The sequence below is a fragment of the Hippopotamus amphibius genome, chromosome X (genome assembly GCF_030028045.1).
Source record: "Hippopotamus amphibius kiboko isolate mHipAmp2 chromosome X, mHipAmp2.hap2, whole genome shotgun sequence".
NCBI classification, from domain to species: domain Eukaryota; kingdom Metazoa; phylum Chordata; class Mammalia; order Artiodactyla; family Hippopotamidae; genus Hippopotamus; species Hippopotamus amphibius.
This window is the reverse complement of record NC_080203.1, coordinates 91627084-91649236: the sequence shown is the minus strand read 5'-3', so window position 1 is coordinate 91649236 and position 22153 is coordinate 91627084. Positions and strand designations below refer to the sequence as shown.

General features: G+C 42.1%; 2 protein-coding genes across 5 annotated transcripts in view; one reads left to right on the top strand and one right to left on the bottom strand.

The window, feature by feature from the left end:
* The window catches only part of LOC130842311 (melanoma-associated antigen D4), a 129501-nt gene that overhangs the window by 4095 nt on the left and 103253 nt on the right, over positions 1-22153 (bottom strand). The window contains exons 1-5 of one of the 4 annotated variants that reach the window (XM_057718946.1): positions 3207-3305; positions 2046-2256; positions 970-1800; positions 377-583; positions 209-272 (exon numbers count right to left, since the gene is read on the bottom strand). In XM_057718946.1, the coding sequence (XP_057574929.1) occupies positions 209-272; positions 377-583; positions 970-1800; positions 2046-2255 (1312 nt within the window). In that variant the 5' untranslated portion in view covers position 2256; positions 3207-3305. Of the gene's footprint in view, positions 1-208; positions 273-376; positions 584-969; positions 1801-2045; positions 2288-3206; positions 3306-22153 lie in introns of those variants that run through there. The other 3 variants (XM_057718945.1, XM_057718947.1, XM_057718948.1) reach the window with 3 other exon arrangements.
* The window catches only part of LOC130842312 (melanoma-associated antigen D4), a 129501-nt gene continuing 108836 nt past the window's right edge, over positions 1489-22153 (top strand). Inside the window, exon 1 of the mRNA XM_057718953.1 lies at positions 1489-1531. The gene's annotated coding sequence lies outside the window, so the exon portion shown is untranslated. The remainder of the gene's footprint in view (positions 1532-22153) is intronic.

The following is a 22153-nucleotide window of genomic DNA, read 5'->3' as shown; positions in this document are numbered from 1 at the left end:
GCAAAGCACCAGGGCTGAGCAGGGGCCACAGAGCTGCAGCCTTTCCGTCAGCCCTGCTGAGGGGAGCACACTCAGGACCCCACACCGTGCAGATGGAGCCATCAGCCAGGCCTGATATGTGTGTGGGGGCATCTGACGGGAGGCCCACAGGGTAGGGTTGTGGGAGGGGGAAAGAGCAGAGCTCAGGGAGGGGCCACATGTTGCCCACCTGAGCGCCTGATGGGGATCTTCTTGTAGTCTTTAATCATCAGATATTTCACCAACTTATTTGCCTGGAGAAGGAAGAGCACACCAGGAGATCAAGGCGTGGGTGACCTCAAAGAACTGGCCCTCAAGGGAGGAGAGGAGGGAGATGGGGGAAGGGCAGGCTTCTTACCCTCTCCTGCAGAAGGGTCACATTGCGGGGTGGCAAGCACAGTACGTGCCTTGAGGGTACCTGGGACCTCAGGGCCATGGGGGGCCGAGGGGCCATCTGAGGCCGAACAGTCGTCAGTGGGGGCTGCGATGCCCTCCAGGTCGGTGGGACCGTAGGAGGCTCTCTCTCCTCCTCGCTGCTCTCATATTCGTCATCCAGGTGCTTGGACTGTACCATTAGACAGAGGAGAGACTCAGGGCTACCAGGCTACCCGTGCAAAAGCACCTGGCACACATCTTAACCAGAGCAGGTACTTGGAAACAAGGGTAGTAGGAACAGCGGATGACACGTGCCGAGTGCTTACTAAGTGCCAGGCACTGAGCCAACCGCTTCTCCCTCCAGGCCTGAGGGTAGGGACTATGTGGAGTAAAAACATGCGCGTAAACTTGCCATGGAGAAACATGCACAAGCTGAGAGAAGAGGGGAGGGAAGAAGAGGGGAGGGAAAAGGATGCGGGGAAGGGAGGGGAGGAGGCGGAGAAGAGGAGGCAGAGAGAGGAGAGGGCAGAGAAAGCAGGGGAGCAAGGGGGACTGGAGACATCAGGGAGGTCTCACCTTCTTTGTCCTCTTGCCTCCCATCCTGGCCCAGGGCTCCGCACTCTGCTGAGAGGTGGCAGCTGCACCCTCAGGCTCCGGGATGCTCGTGGCCATCTTGGCCTTGGCGGCAGCTGCTGCCACAACATTCTGAGGCTCCACCCACCGAGTCTTGGCGAGAGCCTTCCCAGACTTGGTCGTCTTGGGCCGGGTAGCTGCCCCCTCCCCAGCAGAGGCTGTCTGGAGCCCCCCAGAGGCAGCACTGGGGCCCTCTGTGGCAGCCTCTTGGGCCGGGGCAGGTCTCTTGGGGCGTGGGAAGGCCATGCCACTCACACCTGCCGGCTGGGTGAAATCAAAGACATCGTTCTGACCCAGGAAGGCTGTCTTGGGCCGGGTGGCATCCATCTCACTGGCACGCGGGGCCTGGGAGAAAGCACAGGTCGTACTAGGGCCCTCGGCAGCAGCCTCCTGGGCCTGCGAGGATGTCTGGGGCTGTGTGGACCTTGCCGGAGCCCCAGGGGTGGCCATCTCGCTGTTGACTAGCATCTGGGAGCTGTGCGGAGAAGCCAGGCTTGTCTCGGGGGTGGCTGCCTGAGCCTCAGCAGCGGATGTCATGGGCTGGGTATCGCCTCCTGAGGCCTGGTCTGCGGCCACTGAGTGGTTAGCGACCACCTGATTGTAGGTGGCACGGGCAGCAGTGGCAGTGGCCCGAGCAGCTTGGTTAGAGGAGGCGGCCCGGGCTACGTTGGCAGCACGGGCAGCCGTCTCATTGGCAAGTGTTTCTGGATCCATGCGAAATGCCTCCAGCAGAGTCCTGGCCAGCATAGGGTTTTCCAGTTCCCAGGGCTCATTCTGCAAGACCAGGGAGGGGAGGGGAAGGCAGACAGCTCTACACACTCGGCCTGTGCTGGCCAGCCCCTGACCAGCCCCCAGGCCCTCCCAAACCCCCCTGCTCCCAGCAGCACAGGGGAGGTTTGGGGAAGCTGGGCAGTCCTTCCCCATTCAACTCCAGCCTTCATCTACCCCCTCCTCCCATCCTCCCTGACGTCACAGGAGAGAAGGCCCAGGGCTAGCAGGTGGCCGACAAGGGGCCTCACCGCTAAGATGCGAAAGCCTGGACCCAAGCTCCCAAAGGCTCTGAGGATACGGATGTCAAAGCTGGTGAGGGCTCCGTAGCCTCCAAAAGCACCAAATTCTTCATAGTCGTTGCCTTCAACCATGTCTTCCTCCCCGACTTCATCACTACCCTCGTCCATGTCTTCAACGTTGTACCCTTCTGATTCTTTGTGGTAGCTTCCCTCAGCCATGCTGGGGGGTCCCAAGGAGAAGACAGCTCAGCCTGAGTGGGACGGGGAGGCCTCTTCAGGGGGAGGGGGCGGGATCCAGCAGGAGGTGGGATCTCTCGGGAGGTGGGGGGCTGCAATCATCAGGTTACCAGGCAGTATGGAGGGGGGGAGTGAGGGCTGCTGGGGTAGATTCTCTCAGAGACAGAGCCCTAGGAGAAGGATAGAGGAGGTCGGAGGAGACCCTGCACTGAAAGGGAAATTTAGGACAGGCAGGCTCCCCAGCCCAGCGGCTGGATTTGAACAGGGGATGGACTGGCGGGCTCGGGTCCAAAGAGTCCCATAGGAGATGCGTTGAGAGAGGGGGAAATAAAGAGCCTGAATTTAACGGCTGGAGCAGGGGGCCAGGATGGTGGGCAGGAGATGACATGAGAGGGCTCAGACAACGGGGACCGCCAGAAGCTCTGGGAAAATGAATCCCAGGGACCCTCTGACTAAGTCCCAGTGGGGGACTCAGCTGATTCAGGTCTAGGTTGGGCTCATATAGGAGCGCTCAAGGTGGATGGGGTGGGGGTCCTCGGACTAGGTGAGGCTCGAGCTGGAGCGCTGGAGGTCTCAAAGGCCACGACTGCAACTCCGGGAAGGGGGCAAAGCGGTCAGTTCGACTGGATTGATCTCAGAGTGGTTGGGGTGGGGGTGGGGCCGCCGCTCTAAGGAAGCTCAGCACGGAGCACACGGATCTGTTAAAGGGGTTCGGATGGTGGGCTCCGGTGTAAGTAGGGCTCGACTCGGGGAGCCTGCGTCTGGTGGCGGTGGTGGGGGGCGGCTCCTATCTAGACCGCGGGTCTAATGGGGTTCAGGTTCTGCGTGCTTGGGCTTTGTTCAGACCCAGCGGCGGGGGGTTGGGATGGGGAGGGCACAGCGTACCGGGTTCCACTCGCCCTCTCCCGGTCCTGCCTGGGGCTGGATCCTTACCTTCCCTGGGGCTCCAATGGCGTCCGTCCTCAGCACCAGGAACCCCGCAGCCGCGCCCTCGCCTACTGCTGCCAGCACAGCAGCTCCGACCACCCCGCCCCTTTTCTCCGCGCACCCCCCGCGACTGGGCAGCCTGCGCATGCGCGGACCCCTCCAGCCGGCCCGCTTTCCCAACAAAAGCCTTTTCCACCAGGTCCCTGTGCGCATGCGATTCCGCCCGTGGGTGGGCGGGGGGGGGGGGGGCGTTTTCTCCTTCCCGCCAGATTCCCCTCACCGTTCCCCCGCTCCGCCCCCACGTCCCCGATCGCAGGCGCGGGCACGCACACCCTGTATTGCGGTTCCAATCCATCCATCGTATACCCTCAGTCCCCCCACTTCTGCACAATGCTTCTCAGCCCTGCCCTCCCCCTTGCCTCTAAGCTCCTCCAGCGTGGTCTGGAATACACTGAGCCCTGCTTCCCCAGCATGACCCCTAGGTCACCAGAACAGAGGTCTCTTGCCCAGTCTGTAACTACATGCAACAAGAGAAATGGGAATGGCGAGAGAGGACACCAGTTCCCTTTGTGTTCCCCTCCACTATCCACCTCTAGGGCCCCCAGGCACACTGGGAACATCTGCTTCCCCAGCCACTCTTCATGCAGCCTGTGTGTCACAGCCCAATCTGTGCTGGGCATTATCTTCCTCTCACAACAGCCCTGGGAGGTGGATGTCAGGATCCCCATTTTACAGATCAGGAAGCTGAGGCACAGACAGACGCATTGCACGAACTAGACAAGGCCACAGAGCCAGTAAGCTGAAGATGCAGAATTTGGGCTCCGGTCTTCCTGACTCCAAAATCCTTTGTTCCACTAGCACTGGCCCCGGGGACTGAGGCACCCTCGGCTCTTCAGTTCCAGCAGCAGATCCACCCCACCTCCCCTGCCCTGTCAACATCTGTCCCAACAAGCCAGGTTTCTGTTCTCTGAGACCTAAGCTCATGCTTGGGTCATCCCAGGGGGAACAGGTAGGGGCCCCAGGCCCACCCCTTGCCTGCTGGATGTAGGTCCATCCAGGTGTGCGAACCTGGGGGTCTACTCCCTGCTCCAACTGTCAGGCCCCTTCGCTGTGAGTGGCACAAACGCGCTGCCCCTGAGGCCTTCCTGGTGCCCGCTGGAGCGGCCAGGACAATCAGGCACTTGTGTGTCTGAGCCATGGCAAGGCCTGATTCAGAGTAAATGTTTGGCCTGGTTCCTTCCGTGGCTGGGGCCTGAGGCAGCTGTGGTCTTGTGGATAGAAGCTGGGCTGGACTTCCGAATTCCAGGGACACTGGAGTGCCAGGCCAGTCTGTTGCTAGCTGTGTGAGCCCGCTCGGGTCATTGGACATCTCTGAGCCCGGTTTCTCAATATGCAAAATGGGAAGCAAAAGGAGAACTTAACTGGGGTCCTACCCAAGGACACGCATGCTGCTGCACTTCCAGAACGACTGGAGAAAATGCTATGTTCCCATCTCAAGTTGCACCTCTGTTTTTCTAAATTTATTTATTTATTTATTTATTTTTACAAAAAACATAGTGGACTTTTATATTCGTTTTCACATCAGCCTCTCCAGGACCCCTGTGTCTGAATGGAAGCTATTGCTAGGACCAGAGCTTTTACTCTCCAGTGACCAACATCAATTCTGACTGGCTGGATGGCTTTCCTCAGCTGTTGCATAGCAACCTTCCCTGTCAGCTGCTTGTGTCTCTCAGCCCTTCCTGTGTAACACGTTTCTGTGGGACGTGACCAGACCTTAGAAGCAAAAGCCTTGAGAAACCGCTATACGCCAACAGCAAGTGCTATGTTCCCCTCTCATTTTGAAACTGTGCTTTTTCATAAAATCCGTAGCGGAATTTTATATTCGCTTTATTTTGCATTTTAGTCTTATTTTTTCTTTTTCTATTTTTTTTAAATTGAGATATAATTGGCATATAACATTATATTAGTTTCAGGTGTAAAACATCATGATTCAATATTTGTATATACTGTGAAATGACCACCACAATAAGTCCAGTTAACATCCATCATCACACATAGTTACAATTTTTTATGATGAGAACTTTTAATGCATTCATTTTTATACCAGCCCCTCTATACGCTATATGCTTTATAACTATATATGCTAATATGCTAACAACTGCGAAATCTACAACCCCAGTTTGACTTCACCTTTGGGATCCAAATCCATAAATTCATTCGTCTACTTGACATCTCCACTTGGATGTCTCAAGGGCTCCTCACAGTGAGTCTGTCTCACTGTGGTATTGTTATATCCACCCCTCCCACACACTCACATCCCCCATCTCTCTTGTTTTTGAAACTCCCATCTTCACAATCTCAGTAAATGGCACCATGATCCACAAAACTACTCACTCCAGAAAACGAAAGTCAACTACCACCACTGCCCTTTTCTCATACACTGCACCCAGATGGGAAACCTCCGCAGCTCTCCAGAGCTACCTCTCTGTGCAGCTCTCTCCCCTCCATCACTCCCAGAATATTCTAGTCACATTGGCCTCTTGGAATTCTCAACTCTGTCTCTTTCACTCATTGGGCTCTGTCTGTGTTCAATCTCCCTGTGCTGCAGCCTGTAAACTCTATCCAGGAAAGAAGTTGGGGGTGGGGGGTAGGGGTGGAATTGGGCAATCCAGGGGATCACCTGGTTAATTTCCTTTATCTTGGGGATCTCTGTCCTATGTGGCTGGTGGTGCCATGACGTAAAGCTCTATAATTTGGGGGGTTTATAGGTATTTATGTGGCAGAGCAAATCAGATTCGTGTTAACTTATCATGGCTGCAAGTATAAGTTTCCACCCCGGTTTTTCATTTATTTTTTTCAGTGACCCTTATGCTTTAATATGTATCCAAGTTGCTATGCACAGTTAATGCATGATGTGTATTCATGGTATTTTTGCAATCGGCTTCCCCAGGGTTTTACCTTTATTCCTAGACAAGTATAAAACCAGAAAAATATAGAATCATTAAGAGGACCAAAGATAAGAATTTGAGGACGCTTCTCATAAGGAATAATGCAAGTCATAAGAAAGTGGCATACCATTTTTAAAATAGTGAAACAATAAACGTCCACTCAGAATTTTACGCTCAATGAATATCTTTTTAAAAATGAAGTTGAAATAAAAGTTTTTCATACGTACTGAAGCTGAAATAATTAATCATCAGTAGATTCGCCCTACAAGAAATGTTACAGGATGTCCTTCAGGCACAAGAAAAATGACTATAAATGGAGATATGGTCTACACAAATGAAAATCAGCACTGTAAATGGTAGATGTGAAAGTAGATATAAGCTATTAATTTTCACATTTAAGAATATTTTGTTATTGATACGTAAAGCAAAAATTCATAACAATGCATTGTGGAGTTATACGTTATATAAGTTATGTGGAACTCACTTCTTGGAAAATAATAGCACAAGAACTGGGGGGTGGAATATAAGAGTATGTAACATGCTAAATCTACATGTGAAGTGGTACAATATTACTTGAAGGTAGATTGCGATACGTTAAGGAAGCATGAAATATAAACACTAACGTATCTATCCAAAGAATTATGGCTAATAAGCCTACATGGGAGATAAACGGAATCGTGAAGTGCTCATTTAATTTAAAATGTTTCAAAAAGAGAAATAATAAAACAATAGATGAGCAGCTAGAAAAAAGATAACATGACAGCTTTATTTTTTCTTTCAGCAAAACTTTGATCTTTATTTTTTATTTTTTTTTCAGATCTTTATTGGAGTATAATTGCTTTACAATGCTGTGCCAGTTTCCGCTGTACAGCAAAGTGAATCAGCTGTATTTACACATATATATCCATATCCTCTCCCTCTTGAGCCTCCCTCCCACCCTCCCTATCCCACCCCTCCAGGTCATCACAAAGCATCGAGTTGATCTCCCTGTGCTATGCAGCAGCTTCCCATTAGCCATCTATTTTACATTTGGTAGTGTATCTATAACATGACAGCTTTAAATCCAACCATATCAATAACCATATTAAGTACAAATTGTCTAAATGCACCAATTAAAAGTTAGGGATTGACAAATTGGATTCCTTTCTCTTTTAAATAGACTTCATTTTTTAGAGCAGTTTTAGGTTCATAGCAAAATTTAGCAGAAATTACGGAGCCATCCCATATCCCTCCTGCCCCCACAGAGACAGAGCCTCCTCCATTATCATCATCCTGCACCAGAGGGGTGTACTTCTTACAATCAATGAACCTACATTGACATATCATTATCACCCAAAGTCCGTAGTTTACATTAGGGCTCACTGTCGCTGTTGTACATTCCATGGGTTTGGACAGCAACATGTAGCCACCATTACAGTATCATACAGAATAATTTCACTGCCTCCCAAATCCTCTGTGCTCCACATATTTGTCCGTCCCTCTCTCCTAACTGCTAGCAACCACTGATTTTTTCACTGTCTCCATAAGGTTGCCTTTTCCAGGATGTCATTTAGTTGGAATCATACAGTATGTACCCTTTTCAGATTGGCCTCTTTCACTGGGTAATTATGGCAATTATGAGTAAAAGTGCTATAAACATTCATATGCAGGTTTTTGTGTGGACATACATTTTCAGCTCATTTGGGCCAATACCAAGGAGCACGATTGCTGGATTACATGGTCAGAGTAGGTTTAATTTTGTAAGAAACTGTCAAACTGTCTTCCAAAATGGTTGTATGAGTTTGAATTCCCACCAGCAATGAAGGAGAGTTCCTGTTGATACACATCTCTGCAGGCATTTGGTATTGCCAGTGTTCTGGACTGTGGCCATTCTAATAGGTGTGTAGTGGTATATCAGTTTTTAAATTTGCATTTCCCTAATAACATACAATGTGGAGCATGACAAATTGGATTTTAAAAAGATCCAGCTATACGCTGTGTATATGAATCCCATTTTAAATATAAAGGTACATATAGGTTAAAAGTAAAAGTATGGGAAAAGATATATTATGATACTAATAATCAAATCAAGGCTGTAATGGATATATTAATATCAGGTAAAGGAGATTTCAGAATAAAACATATTGCCAGGGATAAAGAGGATCATTTATAAGAGGATAGTTTATGATTGCCTAAAGAGGCCAATTCTTCAAGAGGGCATACAAATTCTAAATGTTTATACACCTAAAAACAGAATTTAGACATATATGAAAGAAAGGAAAATCCACGATTAGGGTCAGAGATTTTGTCTTTTCCCTCCACAGCTGAACAAGTTGACAAAAAAGAAAAAAATCAGTAAGTGTATAGAATGCTTGAAAATGCCGTCACTCAAATTAATCTAATTAACATTAAAAATTTTTATTGGGGTATAAATGATTTACAATGTTGTGTTAGTTTCAAGTGTACAACAAAGTGAACCTGTTATACAAATACATATATCCACTCTTTTTTTAGATTATTTTCCCATATAGACCACTACAGAGTATTGAGTAGAGTTCCCGGTACTATACAATAGGTTTTTATTAGTTATCTGTTTTATATATAGTAGTGTATATGGGCCAATCCCAATCTTCCAATTTACCCCTCCCCTCCTTACCCCCCAGTTAACCGTAAGTTTATTTTCTACGTATGTAAGTCTATTTCGGTTGTGTAGATAAGTTCATTTGTAGCCTTTCTTTTCAGATTCCACATATAAACGACCTCATAAGATACTTGTCTTTCTCTGTCTGACTTACTTCACTCAGTATGACAATCTCTAGGTCCATCCATGTTGCTGCAAATGGCATTATTTTGTTCTTTTTGTGGCTGAGTAGTATTCCATTTTATCACATCTGCTTTATCCATTCCTCTGTTGATGGACATTTAGGTTGCTTCCATGTCCTGGCTATTGTGAATAGTGTTGCAATAAACATCAGGGTGCATGTATCTTTTCCAGTTATGGTTTTCTCCGTATGTATGCCTAGGAGTGGGATTGCTGGATCATATGGTAGCTCTGTTTTCAGATTTTTAAGGAACCTCCCCACTGTTCTCCATTTTAAGGACACTATCCCCAACAAAAAGAGAACACACGTTGTTATCACATGTACATGAAAATTTACCATGATAGACAATATTCTGGGCCATAAATACATCTTACAATTGAAAGAATTAACATCACCTAAAGGATTTTCATGAAGGACAATGAAATTAATTTCACTGTAAATAACGGGAATGTGTCTGTAAAATTCCCCAAATTGCAAACAATAGAACATACTCTTCAATAACATATGGCTGAAAATAACAAAAAAGAAATTTAGAAAGTAATTTGAATTGAATGAAAAGTAAACAATAAAATTTCAGGGATGCATCTAAAGCAGTCCTTAGAAACCAATTTATAGCACTAAATGTATTATTTCATTTTTTTAAGGCTGGGTATTTTTCTCTAGTAAATTTATACCACATCTTTATAATCTATTCTTTGTCTACAGACATTTAGATTGTTTCCATGTCTTGGCTATTGTAAATAGTACTGCTTTGAATGTTGGAGTGCACGTATATTTTCTGGTTATGGTTTTCTCCAAATATATGCACAGGAGTGGGATTGCTTGATCATATGGTAACTTTATTTTTACTTTTTTGAGGAACTTCCATACTTTCTCCATAATGGCTACACCAATTTACATTCCCACCAACAATGTAGAAGGGTTCCCTTTTCTCCACACCCCTTCCAGAATTTATTATTTGTAGACTTTTTGATGATGGCCATTCTGACTGGTATGAGGTGATACTTCATTGTAGCTTTGATTTGCATTTCTCTAACAATTAGCAATGTTGAGCATCTCTTCATGTGCCTTTTGGCCATATTTATGTCTTGTCTGGAGAAATTCTTTTTAGGTGTTCTGCCTATTTTTTGATTGGGTTGTTTGTTTTGATATTGATCTGTATGAGCTGTTGTATATTTTGGAAATTAGTCTCTTGTTAGTTGCATCCTTTGGAAATATTTTTTCCTAGTTCATAGGTTGTCTTTTCCTCTTGTTGATGGTTTTCTTTGTTGTGCAAAAGCTTTTAAGTTTTATTAGCTCATATTTGCTCATTTTTGCTTTTATTTCTTTTGCCTTGGGAGATTGATCTAAGAAAATATTGTTATGAATTACGTCAAAGAATGTTTTGTCTATGTTCTCTTCTAGGAGTATCATGGTGTCAGGTCTTACATTTATGTCTTTAAACCATTTTGAGTTTAGCTTTGTATATGGCATTAGAGAATGTTCTAATTTCATTATTTTACATGTAGCTGTCCAGTTTTCCCAGCACCCATTATGGAAGAGGCTGTATTTTTCTCCATTGTATATTCTTGCCTCCTTTGTCATAGATTAATTGACCATAAGTGCTTGGGTTTATTTCTTGACTTTCTATCCTGTTTCATTGATCTATGTGTCTGTTTTGGTGCTGGTACTATACTGTTTTGATGACTGTAGCCTTGTAGTATAGTCTGAAGTCAAGGAGCACGATTTCTCCAGTTCCATTCTTCTATCTCAAGATTGTTTTGGCTATTCGAGGTCTTTTGTGTTTCCATACAAATTTAAAAATTTTTTGTTCCAGTTATGTGAAAAAAGCCATTTTTAATTTGAAAAGGACTGCATTGAATCTGTGGATTGCCTTTGGTACTATGGCCATTTTAACAATATTGATTCTTCCAAGAAGATGAGTAATTTAAATTTAGGATGAAGTGGTTTGTGGCCAAGAAAGTCCTTCAGGAAGAAATGATCTTTAAGCTGAGACCTCATAAATAAGCATGAGTTAGACAGATGAACAGGAGAAGACAAAGGGTTATCACTTCAGGATTCCCAGGAGCAGCACTATAAATTCCCTAAGGCAGTAAGAAGTGTGGCTCCCACAGGGCCTAAGAGAAGTTCAGAGTAGTTTAAGCAAAGGGAGGGTGGGAATACTTTAGGGTCAGAGGGTTGAGAAAATCATATTCCAGCTCATATCACTATTGCCATCATTCTTTCAGGCCAATCCCCTCACTTTTCATTCATATATTCAATCATTTTTCATTCCCATTATTCACTCCCACTCTATGCCTCTCATGGAGACCATATTCTAGTTTGCTTACTATCTATCCCTTGCTTTATGCAATTGAAAAATATGTACTGTAAGTCATTTTCTCTTGATTTCCATAAGATTATTTTTATATTTTTTATATTTATAGTATATAATTTTACATATCATATATCACAATAATTCTATCCTTTTTCTTACAGCTTTTTTTGGTGGTATAATTGACAGCCAGCAAACTGCCCATATTTTTTGTGTACTATCTGATGAGTTTTGGCATATAAAACCATCTTTGAAGCAACTGCCACAGTGAAGATAATGAGCATATTTGTGATATCTGTAATGGTTAGCTTTATATGCAAATTTTGCTATGCTATAGAACCCAGTGATTCAATCAAATACTTTCTGTGTTTTCCTGTGAAGGTATGTTGTAGTTGTTAATGACATCTATAATTACTTGACGTTAAGTAAAGGAGATTATCACTGATAACTGGAGTCAGCCTCATCCAATGAGTTGAGAGAACTTAAGTGAAAATTTGAGGTTTCCCTGGGGAAGAAGAAATTCCACCTGTGGACTAAAGTATTCGCTTCTGCATTATAGTTTTAAGGGTGCTATTTTCTGACAGAGATTTTCCTACAGATTTCGGACTTGCTTAGCTTGTACTCGCAATCATGTAAGCCAATTTAAGCAATCTCTCTCTCTCTCTCTGTCTCTCTTCTCTCCCTTTCTGTGTGTGTGTATGTGTGTGTGGTACCCAGAGGGTTCTAGAGGAAAACAATCTTAAGGATGAGCTTTCTGAATTGGTTTTATTTTTTCCCAGAATTGCTTCTCTAATCTGATTAGATTTAAAGGCACTAATGACCCTATTTCCTGTGGTAAAGAGAACACTTGTTGTCCATGACTTATGTGACAATAGAGATATGCAAAATATTGCCATTGGACTCACCTAATCACATCATTATGAAAAGCAAGGTTCTGGATAACTATATAATTGATAACTTAGAACATTTTAATTAAGCTAAAGTGTATAATAATATCATCTAGTCACTCTAACTGTACCAGAGAAGGTGAGAAAAGAAAAAAAGAGATGAGCTCAGGGCTTCCAATTTTCATTTCAAATTTCCGTTTTGACGTGAATGGCCCAAAGTGTCAATGTCTGCCCTGAAAGAAACCCTTATCTCTTTTGCCTGCAGGGCTGAGTTTTCTTTTTTTTTTAAGAGGAAAAAATTTTACTTTTTACCTATACCAAGTAAAATCAAGAAGCTTTTTTCTTATAAGTATGGTCTTACACAGAGGGATTAATTATAGACATCAGCTTATGTAAAAGCTAATAAACATAAATATTTCCTATATGATTCTTGTGGGAGAGTACAAAAAATACAAAAGAATACAAAAAATACAATCGAAGTTAAAATTGTACATTTTTTTAACATCTCATTTAACTTTCTACACTTGTTTCCTTATTTAGTGTGGGTTAATGGTAATTAACTCATACAACTCTTATAGGAATTTAATGAGGTAAGATATGCAAAGTGCCTGGCAAATGGTAAAGATTCAAGACCTGTTGGTAAAGAAGTGTAATTAAATGCATAGTGTCACTTGATCAAGTCCAGGTGTTTCCGACCTAAATCTGCTTCTGTCCATTCTCTACATTACAGCTAGTGTTAACAGCCAATAGAAAACATAAATCTGACTTACATTATGACCCCTCTGCTTAAAATTATTCAAATGATACATCTAAGAAAAAACCCAGACTCCTTACCAGGAAATACAAAACCTTTCATATTCTGACTTCTATTTTCTTATGTGGTCTTTCAATCTTTTGTTTTTCTTTTTTAAGCTCTTTATTGGAATATAATTGCTTTACACTTTTGTACCAGCTTTTGAGGTACACCAAAGCGAATCAGTCGTATTTATACATATATCCCCATATCCCCTCCCTCCCGCGACCCCCCCCCACCCCCCGTCCTGGCCCTCTAAGGCATCACCCATCATCGAGTTGATCTCCCTTTGTTATACAGCAACTTCCCACTAGCTATCTATTTTACAGTTGGTAGTGTATGTAAGTCTATGCTACTCTCTCACTTCAATCTTTTAAATCTTTGTAAATCATGTCTATCCACACTGAACTATTTGTATTTACCTGAATATGACACAGGGTTAAATGCCCTCATGCGTATTTAAAACAATATCTTTTCCACCTGAAATGCTTGCCTTGATTTTAGTTTCCTGGGGAGTTCCTGCTGATCCTTCTAGACTCTGGGATGTGATCATTGATACACCAAGGTAAGTATTTCAATCAGGGCTAAGTTTTCTGAAAAACAAACCTATAGTCTCATCCTACCAATAGCTGAATTACAACAGAAATTAAATTCCCAGTCTCACAGAGTGTCTTAAAGTGATGACATTGATTGGGAAGAGTGGGATCCTGAACATTGGAAAGAGGATATATGGGAAGATTCCAGTGAAGATGGGGATATCAAAACCCTAAATTCTACTGAGCCTTCTTTGCCAGTGGAAAAGATGTTTCCATCCTGCTCTGAAAATGTTTACTCTTCCTGAAGAAACTTTAATGGCCTCCCTTAAGGTAGTTGCCTGAAGAAGCACTGATTTTTTGCTTCTTGGCTTACTCCCACCACCCTTCTTTGCTTCTAGATCTTTAAGTATACTCAAGTCATAGAAGTTTCCAAGGGTAAGGTACAAAGTGTGACCCATGGGGAAGTTTGCTGTACACCAAAACAAATGAATGAAATTTTCCAATTTATGCAGACAGAAATCAGGGCAATATGTGTTGGAATGGGTATTAAGTGTGTGGGATAATAGTGGAAGGAACATAAAGTTGGATCACAGCAAATGTACTGATAGGGACCTGCTAAGTAGAGATTCTAGATTCAGTGTTTGAACTCAAATGGTTAGAAAGAACTACAGCAGTTTGGTTGGTTGGTTGGCTGAAACATGAACCAAAAGGTGGCCTACACTAAATGCCTTTGAAATGCCAGAACTGCTTTGGTGTACTCTAGAGGAAGGTATCCAAAGGCTTAGGGAGATTGGAATATTATTGTGAAATTTATAATGTAAAACCTGCTCACCTACCCTGGGAGAGTCCAGAGGACACACTTACACCACGTTGTGAGAAATGAATTTCTGAAGGGAGCCTCAGCATACTCAAAGAGTTCTATGGTCACTCCACTCTGTAGGTCAGAAGAAACAGTGCAAACTGCTGCCACTAAATGATTTCTTTAAATGCAATGGCAATCACTGGATCCCAAGCTATCAGGGATCAAGTGGCAACACCTAATCACTCAAGCCAAAGTGTGTATGGTTATCATAATAGACAACAGAATCAAAGCATTAATAAAAATAGTTTGACTCCCATAGGACTGTGGTATTGGCTAGTTGATCATGTTAGCCCTAGAAAAAAAACAGTTGGGCAGTCTAAGTGGAAGAGTTACAGGTGAAGTGAACAGAGGTCTAAATTGAAATATCAAAACAGAGTCATGGCCCTTCAACAAATTTCCAGACTTGAGACAATTTACAGACCCAGGATCCCTTAATGAAGGGGAGGCTGGGTCCCCTTGAGGAAAGACCCTACTACACTGCCAAAATTTATACTGCTAATCTTACAGCTTTTCCCAAAGGGACTACAATGGACTGAATTATGTCGCCCCCAACCCAAAATTATATTTTGAAGCCCTAACTCCCAGTGTGATGCTATCTGGAGATGGGGCCTTTGGGAGGTAATTAGAGTTAGATGAAGTCATGAGGGCAGGGCCCTAATGGTGGGATTAGTGCTCCTATAAGGAGAGACACAGGAGAGCTTGTTCATTCTCTCTCCATGTGCCGACAAAAAAGAGATGATGTGAGCACACAGCATACTAAAAGGCCAAGAGAAAAGGCCTCAGAATGAAACTGACCTTCCCAGTACCTTAATTTTTGACATGGCAGCCTCCAGAACTATAACAAATAAATTCTTGTTATTTAAGCCACGCAGTCCATAGTATTTTTTTATGGCAGCCCAAGAAGACTAAGACAGGCAACCAAGGCCAATTACCAAGGTGGCTGTGCATTGGAGAAAGGGAAATAATTGTACTTTTGGGGGATTACTGGACACTGGCTCTAAACTGACACTAATTCTGGGAGACCCAAAACATCACTGTGATCCACTAGTCAGAGTAGCAACTTATGGAGGTCAGGTGATCAATGCAGTTTTAGCTCAGATCCATCTCATAGAGGGTGTCCAAATCCATCCTGTGGTTATTTCCCCAGTTCTGGGATGAACAAGTGGTATATACATATTCAGCAACAGGCATAACCCCTATATTGGTTCCCTGACTTGTGGAGTGAGGACTATTGTGGTGGGAAAGGCTGAGTGGAAGCTACTAGAACTGCCTCTACTTAGAAAAATAGTAAGCCAAAAGCAATACCACATTCTTGGAGGGACTATAGAAACTAGTGTCACCATCAAGGACTTAAAATATTCAGGGGTGGCGATTCCTACCACATCCTCATTCAACTTACCTATATGGTCTGTGCAGAAGGCAGATGAAACTGGGAGAATGACTGGATTATTGTAAGCATAACCAAGTGGTGACTTCAATTACAGCTACTGTTTCAGATGTGGTCTCATTGCTTGAGCAAATTAACACATTCCTTGGTACTTAGTAGGCAGCTATTGATCTGGTGATAGTGTGATGATTGGATCTAATGAGCAAGAAATGGAATCAATTCTATACATTTTGATAAGACAATTCTGTGTCAGAGGGTAAGGAATAAATCTGACAAAAATTAGAGGCCTTCCACTATAATGAAATTTCTAGGGGTACAGTGGTATGAGGCATATTGAGATATCCTTTGTAAGGTGAATGATAAGTTGTTGCATCTGGCTCTCTTACAACCAAATAAGAGACACAATGTCTAATGTGTCTCGGATTTTGGAGGCAATATATTTCTCATTTGGGTGTGAGCAATACTCTGATCCATTTACTGAGTGATCTAAAAAGCTGCTAGTTTTGAGTGGGGCCCAGAACAAGAGAAGGCTCTGCAACAGGTCCAGGCTGCCATACAAGCTTTTCTGCCACTTGAGCCATATGATCCAGTAAATCCAATGAGCTTAAAATGCCAGTGGCAGACAGAGATGCTATTTGGAGCCTTTGGCAGACCCCCTACAGGCGAATTACAGTGCAGGCCCTAAGGATTTTGGAGCAAATCCTTGAAATCCTCTGCAGAAAACGGCTCTCCTTTTGGCTTACTACTGCCTTTCATGAAATGGGTGTTATCTGACCCACTAAGCCATAAAATTAGGTATGCACACCTCACTCTGTCTTCAAATGGAAATTGTAGATACCAAGTCAGGCTTGAGCAGGGCACTGGTATGTTACATCAAGCAGTAGACCAAATGCTCACGGTCCACACTTTCGCAACTTTACCTTTTCTCCTTACCTGAATCTATGATCTCATTGGGAATTCCCTACCATCAGTTGAGTGAGAAAGAGTACCAATTTACAGGTGGTTCTTCATGGTTTGCTGGCACCACATGAAAGCAGACACCAACATCAAGTAATTCAACCCCTTTCTTCTTTTTTCTTTTTAAATAACTTTTATTGAGATATATTTGACATACAATAAACTGCATATATTTAAAGTGTACAATTTGATATTTTTTCTTATTAGTAATGTATATATGGCAATCCCAATCTCCCTCAACCGCCCTAAAAATAGTGGTGAAGGGAAATCCTCCGAGAATGCAGATCTTAGAGCAATGACCCTGGATGTGTGTTTCCCTTGGAAGGAAAAACAGCCTGAGTTATGAGTCAATACTGATTCATGATCTATGGCCAATGGTTTGGCTGAATATTCAGAGACTTGGAAGGAATATGATTGGAAAATTGGTGACAAGGAAGTCTGAGGAAGAGATATGTGGATAAACTTCTATGAATGGGCAAATAATATGAAGATATTTGTTACATATTAATACTCACCAATGAGTGATCTCAGCAGGTGAGAATTTTAATAGTCCAACGAATAGCTGTGCTGTCTATTCCAGTAATTCTCTTTCTTTAGACATTCCTCTCACTGCCCAAAGAACTCACGAAAAAAGTGGCTGTGGTGGCAGGGATGGAGGTTATGCATGGGCTCAGCAACATGGACTTCTACTCATCAAAAGTGACCTGGCTGCAGCCACTGATGAATGTCCAATCTGCTAGGCCAGCACTGAGTCCTAATATGGCACCATCCTCCAAAGTGATCAGTCAGCTACCTGGTGGCAGATTGATTACTTTGGACCATTTCCATCATGGAAAGAGCAACACTGTTCTTACTGGAATGAACACTTACTCTGGATACGGATTTGGCTTTCTTGAACACATGCTTTTGCCAAAAATACCACCTATAGATTTACAGAATGCCATATCTGCCATCACAATATTCCATACAATGTTGCTTCTGATCAAGGAACTCACTTCATAGCAAATTGGCCCATACTCGTGGAGTTCACTGTTTTTTCCAGGTTCCCCGTTATCCTGAAAGCACTTGCTCGATGGGATTATGGAAGGACCTTTTGGAGACTCAGTTATAGTGCCAGCTAGGTGGTGATACCTTGCATGGTTGAGTTAATGTCCTCCAAGAGGCAGTATATGCTCTAAATCAGCATACAATATGAGGTGTTGCTTATTGCATAGCTTGGATTCACAGATTCAAGAATCAAGGGAGGATTAATCTCCAAAATATACAAATAGCTCATACAGCTCAATACCAAAACAAACAAACAAACAAACAAACAAACAACCCAATTAAAAAATGGGCAGAAGATGTAAAAAGACATTTCTCGAAAGAAGACATACAGATGGCCAAAAGGCACATGAAAATATGTTCAACATCGCTAATTATTATTTTATTTATTTATTTATTATTTTTTGGGGGGTACACCAAGTTCAATCATCTGTTTTTATACACATATCCCCGTATTCCCTCCCTTCCTTGACTCCCCCCCTCCTTGAGTCCCCCCACCCTCCCCGCCCCAGTCCTCTAAGGCATCTTCCATCCTCGAGTTGGACTCCCTTTGTTATACAACAACTTCCCCCTGACTATCTATTTTACAGTTGGTAGTATATATATGTCTGTGCTACTCTCTCGCTTCATCTCAGTTTCCCCTTCACCCCCCGCCCCCTCCCAAACCTCGAGTTCTCCAGTCCATTCTCTGTATCTGCGTCCTTGTTCTTGATCCCACTCCTGGGTATATACCCAAAGAAAACCATAATCCCAAAAGAAACTTGTACCATAATGTTTATTGCAGCACTATTTACAATAGCCAGGACATGGAAGCAACCTAAATGCCCATCAACAAATGAATGGATACAGAAGATGTGGCATATATATACAATGGAATATTACTCAGCTATAAAAAGGGATGAGATGGAGCTATATGTAATGAGGTGGATAGAACTACAATCTGTCATACAGAGTGAAGTAAGTCAGAAAGAGAAAGACAAATATTGTATGCTAACTCACATATACGGAATCTAAAAATGGTACTGATAACTCAGTGACATCGCTAATTATTAAAGAAGTGAAAATCTAAAAAAATGGTACTGATGAACATAGTGGCAGGGCAAGAATAAAGATGCGGATGTGGAGAATGGACTTGAGGACTTGGGGGGAGGTAAGGGGAAGCTGGGACGAAGTGAGAGAGTATTATTGACATATACACTATCAAATGTAAAATAGATGGCTAGTGGGAAGCTGCTGCATAACACAGGAAGATCAACTCAATGATTGGTGATGTCCTAGAGGGGTAAGATAGGGAGGGTGAGAGGGAGGCTCAAGAGGGAAGAGATATGGAGATATATGTATAAATATAGCTGATTCACTCTGTTGTACATAGGAAACTGGCAGAACATTGTAAAGCAATTATACTCCAATAAAGAACTGAAAAAAATAAAAATAATAAAAATTTAAAAATCTAAAAAATTTAAAAACACTATAATGAGGTATTACCTCACACTGGTCAGAATGGCCATCATCAAAGAATCTACAAACAGTAAATGCTGGACAGGGTTTGGAGAAAAGGGAACCCTTCTGCACTGTTGGTGGGAATATAAATTGGTACAGCTACTATGGTGAACAGTATGGAGGTTCCTAAAAAACTAAAAATAGAACTACCATATTACTCAGCAACCCCACCCTTAGGCATATACCCAGAGTAAACCATAATTTGAAATGATACATGTACCCCAATGTTCATTGCAGAACTTATTTACAATAGCCAGGACATGGAAACAACCTAAATGTCCATCAACAGAGGAATGGATAAAGAAGATGTGGTACATATATACAGTGGAATATTACTCAGCCATAAAAAGAACAAAATAATGTCATTTGCAGCAACATGGATGGACCTAAAGATTGCCATAATGAGTGAAGTAAGTCAGACAGAGAAAGAAAAATACCATATGATATCATATCCCTTATATATGGAATCTTAAAAAAAAAAGGGTACAAATGAACTTATTTACAAAGCAGAAGTAGAGTCACAGATGTAAGAAAACAAACTTATGGTTACCAGGGGTAAAGGTGGGTGGGAGGGATAAATTGGGAGATTGGGATTGACATACACACACTACTATATATAAAATGGGTAACTAATAAGGACCTGCTGTATAGCACAGGGAACTCTACTCAGTACTCTTATAATGGCCTATATGCTGTACACCTGAAACTAACACAACATTGTAAATCAACTATAGTCCAATAAAAATAAAAAAAATAAACTTATGGTTACCAAACAGGAGATGGGAGAGAGATAAATTGGGAGCTTGAGATTAACAGATATATGTATGTATATACATGTATAATTGAATCACTTTGTACACCTGAAACTAACACAATATTGTAAATCAACTATATTTCAATAAAATTAAAAAAAATAATCAAGGGATGTGGATGAAAATGGGAGTACCTACACTCACTATTACCCCTAGTCCTCTACTAGAAAATTTTGCTTCCTGTCCCTGGCGCTTTATGCCACAGGGCCTTTTGTAACACTTGTTATAAGAGGTAACAAGTGTTGGTGGGCATGTGGAGACGAGGGAACTCTTGTGCACTATTGGTGGCAATATAAATTTGTACAGCCACTATGAAAATCAGTATGGAGGTTCCTCCCAAAATAAAAAATACAACTACCATGTGATCCAGCAATCCCACTCTGGTGTATATCCAAAATAAATGAAAACAGGATATTGAAGGGATATCTACACTCCCATATTCATTGCAGCATTATGCAAAGTATGCAAAATATGGACACCATCAACAGATGAGTGGAATGGATAAAGATGTAATAAATATATATATGTATAATTAGTCACCCAATAGAATATTATTCAGCCATGAAAAAGAAGAATATACTACCATTTGTGACAACATGGATGAACTTGAAGGCATAATGCTAAGTAAAATAAATCGGAGAAAGACAGAGAAAGTATATGGTATCACTCATATGTGGAATGTAATCAAACTAATTGAAACAGAGAGTTAGAATGGTGGTTTTCAGGGGCTAGAGTGTGGAGGAAATAGGGAGAGGTTAGTAGAAGGGTACAAACTTTTAGCTATAAATTGAATAAGGTCTGAGGATCTGATGTATAGCATAGTAACTAGAGTCGATAATTATTGTATAATTGAAATTTGCTAAGAGAATAGAGCTTAAATGTTCTCACCCACACATAAAGATAAATATGTGAGGTTATTGATATGTTATTTAACTAGATGAGTGAAACCCTTTCACAATGTATATGTATGACAACTTGTGATCTATAATTTAAATATCTTACCATTTTATTTGTCAGTTATACCTCAATAAAACCAAAAAACAAAACAAAGGGAATCCTTTGTAGGCAGCATATAGTTGGATCTTGCTATTGTTTAAAATCCATTGTGCTAATCTTTGGAGTGGGGAGTTTAATCCACTTACATTGAAAGTAATTACTGACAGGGAATGACTTTTGCCATTTTGTTATTTGTTTTCTGTATGTCTTATGGCTTTTTGTTCCTTATTACTCCATTGCTACCTTCCTTTGTGTTTAGTTGAGTTTTGTAGTGACATACTCTGATTCCCTTCTTATAGTATTTTGTGTATATTCTATAGATATTTTCTTTGTGGTTACCCTGTGGATTACACATAAAATTCTAAAGCTTTAAGAATATTTTATATTAAAGCATTTAACTTCAATCACATACATCTCTACCTTTTTACAGCTCCACGTTCCCCCCCACTTTATGTTATTGATGTCGCAGATTGCATCTTTTTTTCTGCTTCTTTTTGATTTTATTCTTAGTTCGTTGTATTTTTTTAGATTCCACATATAAATATCATACAGTGTTTATCTTTCTCTGTCTGACATTTCACTAAGCATAATGTCCTCCAAGTACATTCATGTTGCTGTAAATGGGAAAATTTCATTCTTTTTATGGCTGAGTAGTATTCCATTGTAAATATATACCACATCTTCTTTATCCATTCCTCTGTTTATGAACACTTAAGCTGCTTCCATATCTTGGCAATTTTAAATAATGTTGCTGTGAACATTGCAATTCACATAACTTTTTTTCCCAGATATATACGCAGGAGTGGAATTGCTGGATATTATGGTAAGTCTGTTTTAGTTTTTTGAGAAACCTCCATATTGTTTTCCACAGTGGCTGACCGATTTACATTCTCTTTTCTCTTTGCCCACATTTGTTATTTGTGTTGCTTTTGATGATAACTATTCTGACCAGTGTGAAGTGATATCTCTTTGTGGGTTTGATTTGCATTCCCCTGATGATTAGAGATGTTGAGCATTTTTTCATGTACCTATTGCCATCTGCAGTTCCTTTTTAGAAAAATGTCTATTCAGTTCTTTTGTCCATTTTTAAAAAAATTGGGTTGTTTGGGTTTTTTG